Consider the following 13,674-nt stretch of genomic DNA (forward strand, 5'->3'; position numbering starts at 1 on the left):
TTGAAACTATTACACATGAACAACTGAAAAGAACTTGACGTCAGACTTAAAATTTAAAACTAGCATCTTGTAGACACTGCCTGATTAGGTTCAAAACGAGTAACGACTTTCCAGATTAAGTTCGTCGTGTATTATTGTTGTAATCTAATTGAGTCTCTATCATTCTATCACATTAACTATCTGCTTTTATCATCTTCACCATCTTTTAGCCATTTTGTTTACCTAAGACACAACAATTTAATTTTAAGGCATCAATTGTTTTATTTTTTATAAAAAATATTTTTTACAAGGAATTGACTAAGTCAACGATATAAATAAACAGTAGGAGTAACAAGATTAACTATCAAATAGTTCAATAAATAGCGAACGGTACCCACTTATACTACAGAGAAAAATCAGACTATTCATAAATATTACAGCTTTCAGTTATACTTCGACTACAAAAATATTATCGGAATAAATACAAAATATTCTTAACGAGAAGAAAACCTTCAGTCGCGTTGTAATAAAAAAAATGCCATTCAATAACTTATTCTAAACAGCAGGTACCAAAAGATAAACATGTTTTTCGGTCTAAAATTATACAAAAATCACATTTTCTTATCAATAGTCGGGTATTGCAAAGTGAGTTAGTTACGTGGTATGTTCAGAGTAAAGGTGGAACACCTTCAAAAGAAAGCATATTAGCAGATTCCAATTTACACAATATCTAACTAAAAAGCGCCTATTGTAAATCGACATTAAAACTTTCAAGCTGATATATTTCAACTGTTCCCAAACCCTGTTCTACAACAGCAAACAGTGATTTAATTGACAATTAACTAAACGTGTTATTTGTACTAATTGTACCCTTGGAATTGCAAAAATTGAAGTTTGTTTTGCAGTGAAAATAGAGGGTGTTGGAAAACAATCATCGTCAATATGATTATAAAAATATTAAAAAGACTTAAAATTAACCGACAGTGTTAGGATATAAGAAAATATTTAACAAATAACTATTTTGCAATTATTTCTAAACGTTTATCAATAAAAACTTTTGTTAACAGTCACAGTTTACGTCATAACGTGTGCCTATGTACAAGCATATTAACTTTATTTTTTCCGTGTCTGTTATAATTAAAATTATACTTACAACCTTTCTCAAAGTTACTAAAATTAACATTTTTCTTTAATACCTCATTGGCTATAATCACATTTTTATCTTCAACAACTGGATCACTACATTGTATTTTATACTGACAGTTAAAAAAGGGAACGGCGGAATTAGATTTTTCGTTGTGAATCTCCGCTTGTATTAAATGAACATTTGTCTTTTTAGTTTCTTGATTGTGTAAAAGATTGTTACTAGCTTCCGCACTCCTCCAATGAACGCTATTAACTTCACCAGTTGGTCCTGTACTCGAGATCGTATTGATTACGTAACTTTTACTAACATCACAAGTAGTTTTGGAAGTCGTCGGATTGAAATGATGCATTTTATGGGGGTATCTGCAATATTTATCTACTTGGTTTGCCTGTATCATACTTAAGTTATTTTGTGTATCATCGTGAGTCCACACCATGGCTACTCAATCCCCCCGGTGAGGTCGCATCCTTTGAGGTTCATCATGTTGTTTGTACACGTAAACCTGTATCAAAATTAAAACGTCGACCGCAACCTGTATCGATCCGCAAACCCAAAACTGCAACGGCGCCTCGCGAAATAAAAAATACAAAGTTTTAAATATGTCGCCGCACGTCCACATTATCACCATACTGATGCTAAAACAACTTTTGTACATGTTATTCGAGCAATTGAGAACCAACCTCATGCCTTCCGTCGATTTGTGCTGGAAATTTTTTACAAGTTGTGGAGTACCGAGCATGGCCTCGGTGAACACAGCCAAAAATCCGACGAGTTCGACGAAATACGATTGATCGATAAGCAGATACATTAGAAGTGACGTTAGGATAGTAAATACCAGCATGCAGTCGAGGTACGATTGGAAATCCGACCAGTTCCAAAAGAATTTTGGATCAAAGTCTAAAATTCATTCAAAAAATTGGAAACGCGCTTTAATCGCTTTGATCTTCATGCACTACTTCCGATTAGGTTTAACATTTAGCTGACTGAAATTACAAGCAAAAACACTATCATCAGCAAAGCAGGATATTTGTAATAATTTTACATAATGGCACCAACACCGAGTTGAATTCTATAAAGACATATCAAAAATAAAGCATGCAGTGTTATTCCCGACATAATCTAAAATGCGTCCAGAAAACATCTCTCGAATGACTGGAATTTCAAGATCAGAATCATTGGCAAAAGTCACTGCATGTTTTATTTAAATGAAAGATGAAGCTTATACAATTGGTTTAAAAAGTTAAAAAGGAAACATGTGTGTGCATGTGCATATTAGACAGCGCTAGATTAAAGCAAAATCGCACCTCTCTCCAACTCCTACATTTTACAGAAGAATACTTCAGTGAAAATGCTACTGAAAAAACTTAATAATTAGTGCTCCTTTTAAAATGCGTTCCTGGGATAGTTTTCCAAGTGACTTCAATGTTGTTGTACAATGCTGAAGATGGTTATCTTACATAAGGTGCCCTACGACGAATGTCGACCATCTATATCTCGACAAGGAGACCTTCAAATATTTTGAAAATTTGGCAGTATCCTAAGGTCGATACGAGATATTCATCTAAAATATAGGGCGATTCAAAAAGAATACCGCAACTTTGAAAATCTGTAATGAATTAAAGAATCAAAATAGAACCATGGGTTATAAATCAAAATGAACAGGTTTTTTTTCCACTAGGAAATAAGTTTACAGATGTTCAATACGGCCTCCTCCAGACACTTGACCGATATCAAAACGATAAGTATATACGTGGGCGAGTGTCCTGAACTCTGTACAACACCCCTTCTCAATGAACTGTTTATACCAACGTTTAATATACCACCTATCAGTAGGTTGCACGCTAAACAACTGTCGTCAATTGATTTCTGATGCAAAATGCTTTATGTGTAGCGGTCGCCATTTTGGCATGTCAACACCAATCACTTTGACGACAGCGGACAAATAAAAAACTAAGGAACTTCAAAAATTCCCATCGATTTTTAAAGTTGTGATATTCTTTTTGAATCAACCTGTATTTAGAAGTTTGTGGGGAGTTCTGGTTATACCAATGGAACGCCCTATATGTTATTTCATTTTTAGATTCCATATAAAATTCTATATACACTTCAGATACATATAATGTATACGTAAATTTAACAGTTTTTGCCAAATTTTTGTGCGAGGGTGTCATGGCGGCGAAAATAACACGAGCACCAAAGAAATGACGGGTTATGGCCAACTAACAACAATTCATAAAACAACATGTGTGCCAAAAAGTTATTTACAGACAAATTTTTAATTATAAAAAATAGGGCGCATTGTCTCAAAATCTACTCGAGGGGATGGATTCTATGAGCTTCCTTAATATTTTGACCATGCTTTAATGTCATTTTGTTTGTTTGTATTTTGATTTTTGACACAATTTCTACATAAATTGTTCCTTCTAGAAATGTAGATATTATCAGCGGAGGTTATATGTTTTGTTCTACAGAGTGGTTCACCGTCATGTTTCACCATTGCGATCTCCGTAAGGATCTCACCCTTCTTTTTTTGTCCTCTTCACATTCCTTAAAAATCCAATATGGCGGTCTGATAACAGATCCAAAACGTCCGTTTTCGACCGTTTAAGCTAGGGAAAATGAAATCGAAATTTGACGTTTTCAGTTATATAGGGTTATCATAAAATAAGGGATATATTTTAAATTATTATAATTTTTTAACAAATTAAGTTAATAACAAGAAATAAATGAAATCTAATTGCTTAAGAAATGGGATTTAGTATGCCCAAAACCAGTTACGGCAATTGCTCAATATGACCTCCATTTTGCTGTTGTAAGATTACCAACCTTTCCCCGAAATTGTACACAGCATTCCGTAACATTTTTATGAAAGACCTCTGCAACTTGGACATCACTAATTCTTGGTCTTCCTGATCTTGGTAGGTCAATTACAGACCCTGGTCTTTCAAATTTTTGTATCAAATTGCGGTACGCTTTCATTTGAACTCTACATTTACCAGAGTTTTAATTTCAAACTAAAACTCCTGATTTCGTTTTGACACTCATGTCAACAATTAAAATAACAACAATTTTGTTTCCCATACCGGCAATAAAATCCCATTCCTTAAGCCACTAGATTTCGCTTATTTTTTGTTATTAACTAGTTTGTTAAAAAGTTCTAATAATTTAAAATATATCCCTTATTTTATGATAACCCTGTATCTTTGAATATAAAATTTATTTTATACTTATTCAAAGGTTATATCCAAAGGTTTTTAAAAAATTTCAAATGCGTTTTTTTATCACAAAAAGGGACACTTTGCCTCCATTTAACCTACACTGTATATCTACCGTTAATTGCCTTTAGAAGTCTGGTTGAAATGAGTTGGTGGGACGGGTAGCGTGATAGTTTAGTTGCCTAAGTATACATACCTGCCGAGACACCTGCTAACAGTCAAAAATCGTACAAGTACTTTTTTAAATAATTACCTATAAACCAAATCCATGTACTGAAAAAAATGTAAATTCCTGCAGACTACAGGATTTAATTGCGTCATAAATGTTCTTGGGACTCCAATCAGTAACCGCGTAATCTTTGACAAAGGATTTACCTCATAGACAGGTTCGACATTTTTTTATTTTAACCGAGATTTCAACTGAAATCGAGAGATTTTGTTCTTTTAAAACGACTAAAAAAAATTGGACGCAAAATATTGATATTTACGTCCACTGTAAGTATTTTAAAATCAAGGGTCGGCGCGAAGCAATAAAACGTACCCGTGCGCGAACCTATACCGCGTGACGTCAGTAACCAACACGTCGCGCTGGCAGACTATACGAATTTACGTAAAAAAAATTTCGCGAATCAACTTTTTGATAACCTTGCATCCTCGCTTGCATCCTTGCACCATTGTGCAGACAATAAATAAAATAAACAAATCGATCCCAGTTTACGTGAATTCGTATAATCTGCTAGCGCGGCGGCAAATGTGTTGGCTACTGACGTCACGAGCCTAGTCTCGCTCACAGCGGACGTAAATATCCTCGTAAATATCAATATTTCGCCCTCAAATTTTTTTTATCGTTTTTTAATAACAAAATCTCTCAATTTTAGTTAAAATATAAGAAATACAAAAAATATCGAACCTCCCTATTGGCTAAAAAATGGAAAAACCAGAAATGATCCCTTCCTACAGACGGCCTATTTGATCTAATCAACAGTTACCTACCTACCAATCTTGACATGTCTGTGACGTAAGCGACTACTAGAATTAGAATGTTTATGTAGATTGACAGATAATTTTGATTAACGTATGTATTTCACACATTACATATTTTACTCTTAATACGCTTTTATTTAATATCTACGTTCATTATTCTACATGGTGGCAGCATGAGTCGTAAGAAAAATAAGAAGAATATTGATGAATCATTTGGTGAATTGCAAGATAATTCATCGGTCGGCCGTCGACACATCACGTTTCAACCACCGGCTCAATTTGACTTCCAGTGCCCAGAAAAATGGGAAAAATGGTTTAAAAGATTCCAAAGATACCGGATGGCGTCGGGGCTTGATCAGGAACCAGAAGAAAAACAAGTGACTTCTTTAATTTATTGTATGGGGGAGAATGCTGAAGATATATTGACTCGCTCCCAACTTCCTGAAGAAAAACTTAACTCCTATAAAACTGTAAAGGCCGCATTTGACGAAGCTTTTATAGGGAAGCGGAATATACTTTATGAGCGTGCTAAATTTAATTCTCGAAACCAGAAAAAAGGGGAGATCTTTGAACAGTTTCTCACTGATATCAGCTTGATGGCCGAACGTTGTGCTTTCCGGGATCTTAGAGATGAACTTGTTCGTGACCGTATAGTTGTCGGTATTTTAGATAAGACTTTATCCTCACAACTACAAGAGGATGCTGACCTAACTTTGGAGAAAGCTATACAAAAGGCAAAACAGAGAGAATCCATAAAAAAACAAACTTATGAACTGGAGGAGATTCAATCAAAACCTTCATCAGAAGTTGATCGTATCCATTCCAGTTCGTCTAGCAAATTTCCACTAAAGGAGTCCACAACTGATATTATGGAAGGTGGGTGCTGGAATTGTGGGGGTCCTAGACACCCACGAAATTCTTGTCCAGCTAAGGACTATACCTGTAAGTGTGGAAAAGTTGGCCATTTTAAAAAAATGTGCAAATCAAATACCATTGTGGGTAAATTCACAAAGAAAATTGGGGAATTGCGCGAATCCTCGCAAATTTCAGTCAGCGAGCAAGAGGATGACGCAACGTACCTTGGAGCGTTGAATACCATTGGTGGAGTTTCCAATGCTTGGTACGTTGACATTTTTATTAATAATCAAAAGGTTAAAGCTAAACTTGACTCTAGGGCAGAAGTTACAGCCATACCATCTAATATTCTAAAGCAAATTCCAAATCTTTTCAAGTCAGACAAAACTCTAAAAAATGCCGACCAAAATATCATGGTGGTGGATGGCATGTTTACGGCAGATTTAGAATTTAATGGTCAGAAAGTGAAAGAAAAAATATATGTAATTCCTAGTTTAAGTGAACCTTTGCTCGGAATTACAGCCATAAAATCTCTTAACCTAATCACAGTTCGAAAATCGTATGAATCAGGCAATATTCAATCAATCGCCTTAGATAAAGTTGTACAAGAGTATCCCCAGCTTTTTATGGGATTAGGTAACATTCCAGGAGAATACAAAATTGAACTAATTGATGATGCTAAACCATATTCAGTTAGAGCCCCTCGGAATATTTCAATTCCTCTCCGTCCTAAAGTAGCAGCAGAGTTGCAAAGAATGTTAAAGATGGGAGTAATAGAAAAAATCGAAGAGCCTACTGATTGGTGTGCACCTATTGTCCCAGTCATTAAGCAAAACGGTAGTTTACGATTATGTGTAGACTATACAGATTTGAATAAGAATGTGAAACGCCCAAAAATCATATTACCAGATGTTGAAGAAACCTTGGGCCAGATTGGAAGCTCTAGAATATTTTCAAAATTGGATGCGCAATCTGGGTTTTGGCAGATAAAAATGTCACCTGATACTGCTAAATTAACAACATTTATTACACCATTTGGAAGATTTTTCTTTAAACGTCTACCTTTTGGAATCACATCAGCCCCAGAATTTTTTTCTGCTCAAATATCTAAACTATTGGAGGGACTAGAGGGAGTCTTATGTCATATGGATGACCTACTTATTCATGGGAAGACGCCAGAAGAACATGATTATCGATTAACTCAAGTTTTGAATAGACTGAAAGATGCTAATGTAGTTTTAAACAAAGAAAAATGCTCTTTTTCACAAACATCAGTGAAATTTCTGGGTAATATAATTGATTCTCAAGGAATAAGGGTTGATCCTGATCGTGTGCGAGCCTTAGAAGATTTACCTACTCCAAAAGACATATCAGGAATTCGTCGTCTGAATGGCATGCTAAATCAACTCAACAAGTTCGTTCCAAACCTTGCAGGGAAAACGGAGGCTTTTCGTGAAAGAAAAATAGAAAGTTTTGTTGGACCCAAGATCATCAGAAAATTCTTTCAGAAATAATTGAATTAGTTAAGAAATCAATTTGTTTGACACGGTATGATGTAACAGCAAAAGCAACTGTTATGGCTGATGCATCAGCTTACGGACTGGGCGCAATTTTACTACAGAATGAACATGATAAACTGCGAATTGTAATGTGCGCATCTAGATCACTTCAATCAGCTGAAAAAAGGTATGCCCAAATAGAAAAAGAAGCTCTTGCAATCGCTTGGGCAGCGGAAAAATTCTCTAAATTTCTAATGGGGAAGAAGTTCACAATTCTAACCGACCATAAACCCCTTGTTCCATTATTAGGCAGTAAAGACCTGGATAGCATACCTATACGAATTCAACGATTTAAGATGAGGCTAATGAAATTCGATTACACCATTGAGCACATTCCAGGAAAAGAAATGTTTACAGCAGATACTTTGAGCCGAGCACCTCTTTCTGATTCGGAGGATGATTTCACTGCAAAAGTCGAAGCTCATATCAAGGTGGTTTCTTCGGGATTCCCAACAACTCCATCCAGACTCGAGGAAATTAAAAACGCCCAAAGTCAGAATCGTGAATGTCAACTGTTAGTCGAGTATGTTGAGAACGGTTGGCCAGATCACAAAAAGATGTACAGGAGTTGATGAAGCGATGGTTCGCATTCCGTAATGGTATCACAATTATTGATGGTCTAGTCTGCTACAATGAAAGAATGATTATACCAGCAGAGCTACGTGAAGAAATAAAGGAAAAACTGCATGACGGTCATTTCGGGATAAACCGTACACTCCTGAGGGCTAAACAATCTGTTTTTTGGCCAGGTATCACTGAAGAATTAAGTAATGTGGTAGAAAATTGTAACATTTGCGCCAAGCATAGACGCCAATATACCGAGAAGATGATCCCTTCTCCTACTCCTTTGTACCCATGGCAAAAAATAGCTGTAGATTATTTCGAATTCCAAAAATGTACTTATCTGGCTGTGGTGGACTACTATTCGAGGTATTTGGATATTATCAATGTCACAACTATGTCTGTGACAGAACTAATAAAAAAAATTATGATTTCAAGATTGTGACGAGCAGCCCCTTATATCATCAGTCGAATGGAGAAGCGGAGCGATCAGTCCAAACTCTCAAGAAGATTCTTTGCAAGAATAAGGATCCCACTCTCGCCTTGCTAGAATATAGGGCCACTCCCGGGCTTTCTGGATACAGCCCAGCAGAACTCCTGATGGGAAGGAAGTTGCGCACTCGGATTCCTCTCCTGACCAAAGAACTTATTCCAAAAAACGTGAACCATAAACAATTTCGTGAGTGGGACAAGTGCTATCGTAGTGAACAGGCAGAATACTTCGACCAACGTCATCGATCGAAAGAAGAAGTCCCTCTTGAGATTGGTTCCTCAGTATTCATCCCTGATAGGCAAGAAGAGGGAACAATTGTAGAGAACGTAGCTCCGAGATCCTATACCGTAGCTACAAAGGAAGGATTATATCGTCGAAATAAAACTATGTTGAGACCACTTTCTTCTTCGGATAACCCTACATCAACAATTTCCTCTAGACGCGCTATCAAAGCACCACAAAGACTAAACTTGTGATTGTGATGAAAAGGGAAACCCGGGAAGAGGAGATGTGACGTAAGCGACTACTAGAATTAGAATGTTTATGTAGATTGACAGATAATTTTGATTAACGTATGTATTTCACACATTACATATTTTACTCTTAATACGCATTTATTTAATATCTACGTTCATTATTCTACAATGTCTTTCACATACAACATACAACGCGAAAAATATGACATAAGTTGTGTAGATTGTCCTATGGATAAGTATCTCCTCCATAGGAGTCTGAATACAGAACCCTGCTAGTTTGTTCTACAATCTACATGACTATTTTTGTATATCTAGTGTTCATAAAGAGAATGTAAAGGGGTAATCACTTGAATACCATGGTAGAATAGATAATATGTTAAAGAAAATGGCCTACATTATTCTTCAATCTTCAGTAATAGCAAAGATCATGAAGTATCTCGTGTAGTATGATCTTTGGTAATAGCGAGGTATTAAAAGGTGCCATATGGGAAATCATTATTAACTCATGCACCATCTACAAAACCTACGAACGAATATAACGTAAACAAACAAGCCAAGCTAGCATGCAATTTTACCACAGATAGTATGTGAAGAGCGTGGTGGTTTGGATCGAAGCAATCGCACCACCTCAGTGGGTTTAGCTGCCAAAATACGCAAAAGTTAGCCTTATATTATAACAACCAATTAAAAAAACGACAAACAACCCACAAGTTTTCAACAGTGCGAAACTAAATTATACAACGTAAGCACATCGGATACGAGTGATAACCCACCTGTAAAAATTCGCTGGCGTGCCTGCAGTAGCTGGTTTTTATTTTTGACACGCACACATAAATGTATCATGGTGAACATCATAACGTTCATAATTAAACTTTGAATAAGAAGAGGGTATTCGAAATGCTTCCCGAACCTGCGAAACGCAATACTGAATGATTACACACGAGAGGAGCACTTACCAAAAGAGTATCCTTAAGGTGTTTGCGATAAGTAAAGCTAAACAAACGTGCAATGAAAACCCTTCAGCGTCGTGAGTTCTTTTAATTTGCCTGTATTGGGGGATGTAGGGTATTACACCACCAATTATCATACCTCCCGCACTAATCCAACCCACAACTGTCCCAACAGTAAGGGATAATTCGTCTGATAATATCCAATCCATTTATAAAATTTGCTAACTACCTACTACTAAAATTTAGTTAAATTTTGCATGATTTCTTCACTGCAGTTTAAAGGTTGCGTAGCCGTGCTGCAGTCTCCCGTCTCCGTGTTGTGCAGTGAACTGTCAAATGTCAACCAAATGTCAGTGTGTCGTGATCTTTAAAGTTTGCGGTTTCCATTGGCGTACACACCAGGAACTAACGGGCGATCATTAATTATTCTGGTCAGTTTATAGTTGTCACAAAAAAACGTGTGCCCTTCCCATAGACATGTGGGCGGCCAGTGACGGATTTTCCATAAGGCACAGTGGGCCCGAACCTAGGGCGGCCAGAGATTAGGGGCGGCCAATCGTCACTGATGATAACAAGAAATGACTCAGACTCAGAGTACGTACCTGAATATTCTAAAGTGAAAAGTTGTTGCTCACTGATTTTGCTGTGCTTAAGTGCAGACGAGTTTTGTAGCAATGTGAAATACCTATAACTTATTATACCTGTATGAAAATACCTAAACCCAAGATATGTCTCTATATATCTTGCCTAAACCTATAGTTAAACTAGTTAAATAAATAAAACCTGGCTAAAACCTTAGAGAAAGTATTACGAACTATTATAGCAGAGTTAGCAGCTGTTATAGTTAAGAGTTAACTAAATTAAAATTTCTGAATCGATTTTAAAAGTTGGCAATAAAGTAAATTCATTATAATGTACCTAGTCTATATGATTTGTACTAAGACAGGGGCGGCTACGTGGCCTGGGGCCTAGGGCGGCCAAGACTGCAAATCCGCCACTGTGTGGGCCGTTCCATACTTTTCACCTGAACAATATTATTTAAGCCCCGTTCAATGCCGTTACTTAATCCGTTGTATACGCAGGATGTAACAATTAGATAGGTATATAAAAAACCAAACAAACGTGTTATTCGTTTTTAAAGGAACCAAAGGTCTAAATTTTGAGTTTAGGAGCTAAGTTCCCAAATAACACACTATTTGTGTTTTTTGTTTCATTTCAGCAACCATAAAACATAGGAAGAATGAAATTACAGGCTGTGCCTAAGCTTTTGGTACTTATGGCCTTCCCAATTTTCCACTAAATTGCTATCCCAAAATGCCAATTCCAACAGGGATCAAAAAAATTCTGAATTACACAAATGTGTGGTTTTTTTAACATAAAAGAACAGACAATTCTTCAAATTTCCTAAATCCGTTATATTTCTTTGATTCTTAACATCTTTTGGATTCCTCCATTCTTGGTTTTTTGATCCATAAAACCCTTATACTCCCAAAGGTCATCGGACCTTTTAGTTTCTAAGAGCTTTCAAATTCTTCCCAATAATTAATAACTATATTTTTTTTGTTAAAAAAGAATACAAATTTTCAATAACAACGGAATATATACTATTGCATATTTAAAACGTTTTTCCTTTTTTCTGGAGCCCAATATCTCACTCACGCACCATTCCATTCTATTTTCATTAACTTGAAGCTCAATTTATTATCGGTTTCCAAAATAGCCATCGTTGCAAAGGGCAAAATCCTAGAATTGAAAAATAATTCCGATTTATTTACTTTATTTCAGTGGCAGTAGATGCATACGAGTGCTACATTTATGCTTGTAGGAATTTTGATTAGGAGTATGAAAAATGACCCGGATGCCGGCCGGTCATTTTTTGACAAGTTGTGACCAATACATATACAAATGTTAGGTTAGAATTACAATTAGTTTCCGTTAATTAAAATTTTAAGTTTATTAAACGTTAAATAATGATATTAAGAATAATTCCACCCTTAACGCGATGTCGTCGAGCGACATTGTTACAGTACTCTCAAATAGTGACTTACCAATTATGTAAGAGACAAAAGACAGATAAAAGTGTCACAACTACCTCCAGAACGGAACTAGATACAAATGTAAAACCTATCGGCGAGAAAGTAAAGGAAACAACAAAGACAGCTTCCTATTTAGGCATTATTTTATTAGGTGTGGGAGTTACGGGTGCTTTATTTTATGCCGTTTTTAGTGAACTATTTTCGAGTAAAAGTCCCAATAATATTTATACGAAAGCTGCGAAATTGTGTATAAACGATAGTAGAGTTCAAATTGCCTTGGGTGAACCCATTACAGTTTACGGTGAAGAGAACAGAAGACGGAGACGGCAACATGTTAGTCATGTAACTTACGAGAAAAATGGTAAAAAGCATCTACGTATGCAGTTTCACTTGAAGGGTAGTGTTAGAAAAGGGAAAGTTCAATTGGAAATGCAAGAGGTAATCGTTAGTATTCGAGTTGTCCTGTTAATCATTATAATTTTTGTAGAATGATGCCGGCAAGTATGAATACCGTTACTTATTTGTTGAAGTTGAGGATTTGCTTCATTCGACAATTGTTTTAGAAGACAATAGGAGTCAAGATGCGACGCTTCCATCTTTTGTCTAATTTGTGTTGCAATCTTTATTGTTTGTTTGTAAAGTTTGATTGTAGTCTTACCTTTATAAATGATTGTACAAAAGATCCATACTCGGTCTAATAAAAATAAAAGAAAGGCTGAAATACTAACACACAAAGTAATAGTTTTGATATCAGATTTATTTAAGTAGGGAACTTACCTATTTGTAAATATTTAAAACTTTAGTTTTGAGGGAATGATACAGCAAATGAAATAAAATAATTTAGACCATTATAGGTATTTCCTATTCACATTTGCAGTTGTGTATTGTATTCTTCTATTTTAAATATTAGAAATGATATGTAAACACTCTCAAGGCGTTTCATATACAGAGTGTTCAGAAAGAAGAAATTCAATGATGGGCATATGCATTGTTTAAAAGTATTTAAACAATGGCATAAGCTATAAAAATATTTTGTGAAAAAAGTTGTTAAATCAAATGCGTCGCCGCCTACCTAACTAAATTCATTTATGGCCGTTTGCACCGCCAAAATAAGCGGAGCTTAGCTTAAGCCTAGGTTAAAATCCATGGCAACCATTGTCTCAACAATCGTTGCTATGGATTTTAAGCTAAGCTCCGCTTAAATTTGTCGGTGCAAACGGCCATTAAATGGAATATCATACTTTTATTAAATTTATAAGTAAAGTTATCAGAAATATATGTTGTAAATTCCAATAATCTAATAAAAGGGAGGGTTTTCCATTGAAAAGAATTAAGGTAGGTAGTGCCACCCTGCGATGACGCGTTTAATTAAAAAACTTTTTATCACAAAACATACCTACGGTCATAGCCTACGTTTAT

The 13,674-nt window shown here is 35.7% G+C and overlaps 2 protein-coding genes and 1 long non-coding RNA gene across 4 annotated transcripts; 1 reads left to right on the plus strand and 2 right to left on the minus strand.

The window, feature by feature from the left end:
• Window positions 1-236: 236 nt before the first annotated feature.
• LOC116171100 (solute carrier family 66 member 2) lies at window positions 237-10,566 on the minus strand. 2 transcript variants are annotated; one of them, XM_031487774.1, is made up of 5 exons: window positions 10,226-10,566; window positions 10,043-10,179; window positions 9,845-9,910; window positions 1,807-2,023; window positions 237-1,761 (listed from the first exon to the last, which is right to left on the minus strand). In XM_031487774.1, the coding sequence occupies exons 1-5, from the start codon at window positions 10,426-10,428 to the stop codon at window positions 1,569-1,571; spliced, it is 816 nt and encodes a 271-aa protein (XP_031343634.1). In that variant the 5' UTR covers window positions 10,429-10,566; the 3' UTR covers window positions 237-1,568. The 2 variants fall into 2 exon arrangements, with proteins under 2 accessions (XP_031343634.1, XP_031343635.1); XM_031487775.1 differs by lacking the exon at window positions 9,845-9,910 and having other exon boundaries at window positions 10,226-10,565.
• Window positions 10,567-11,815: 1,249 nt separating this feature from the next.
• On the minus strand, window positions 11,816-13,154 carry LOC116171324. Its single transcript, XR_004145433.1, has 3 exons — window positions 13,033-13,154; window positions 12,914-12,978; window positions 11,816-11,962 (listed from the first exon to the last, which is right to left on the minus strand). It is a non-coding gene; the product is annotated as an uncharacterized LOC116171324 (long non-coding RNA).
• Window positions 12,104-12,990, plus strand: LOC116171323 (mitochondrial import inner membrane translocase subunit Tim21). The gene is made up of 2 exons (XM_031488096.1): window positions 12,104-12,693; window positions 12,743-12,990. The coding sequence occupies exons 1-2, from the start codon at window positions 12,190-12,192 to the stop codon at window positions 12,860-12,862; spliced, it is 624 nt and encodes a 207-aa protein (XP_031343956.1). The 5' UTR covers window positions 12,104-12,189; the 3' UTR covers window positions 12,863-12,990.
• Window positions 13,155-13,674: the final 520 nt, after the last annotated feature.

Source organism: Photinus pyralis, unplaced genomic scaffold, assembly GCF_008802855.1.
Source record: "Photinus pyralis isolate 1611_PpyrPB1 unplaced genomic scaffold, Ppyr1.3 Ppyr1.4_LG5, whole genome shotgun sequence".
NCBI classification, from domain to species: Eukaryota; Metazoa; Arthropoda; class Insecta; order Coleoptera; family Lampyridae; genus Photinus; species Photinus pyralis.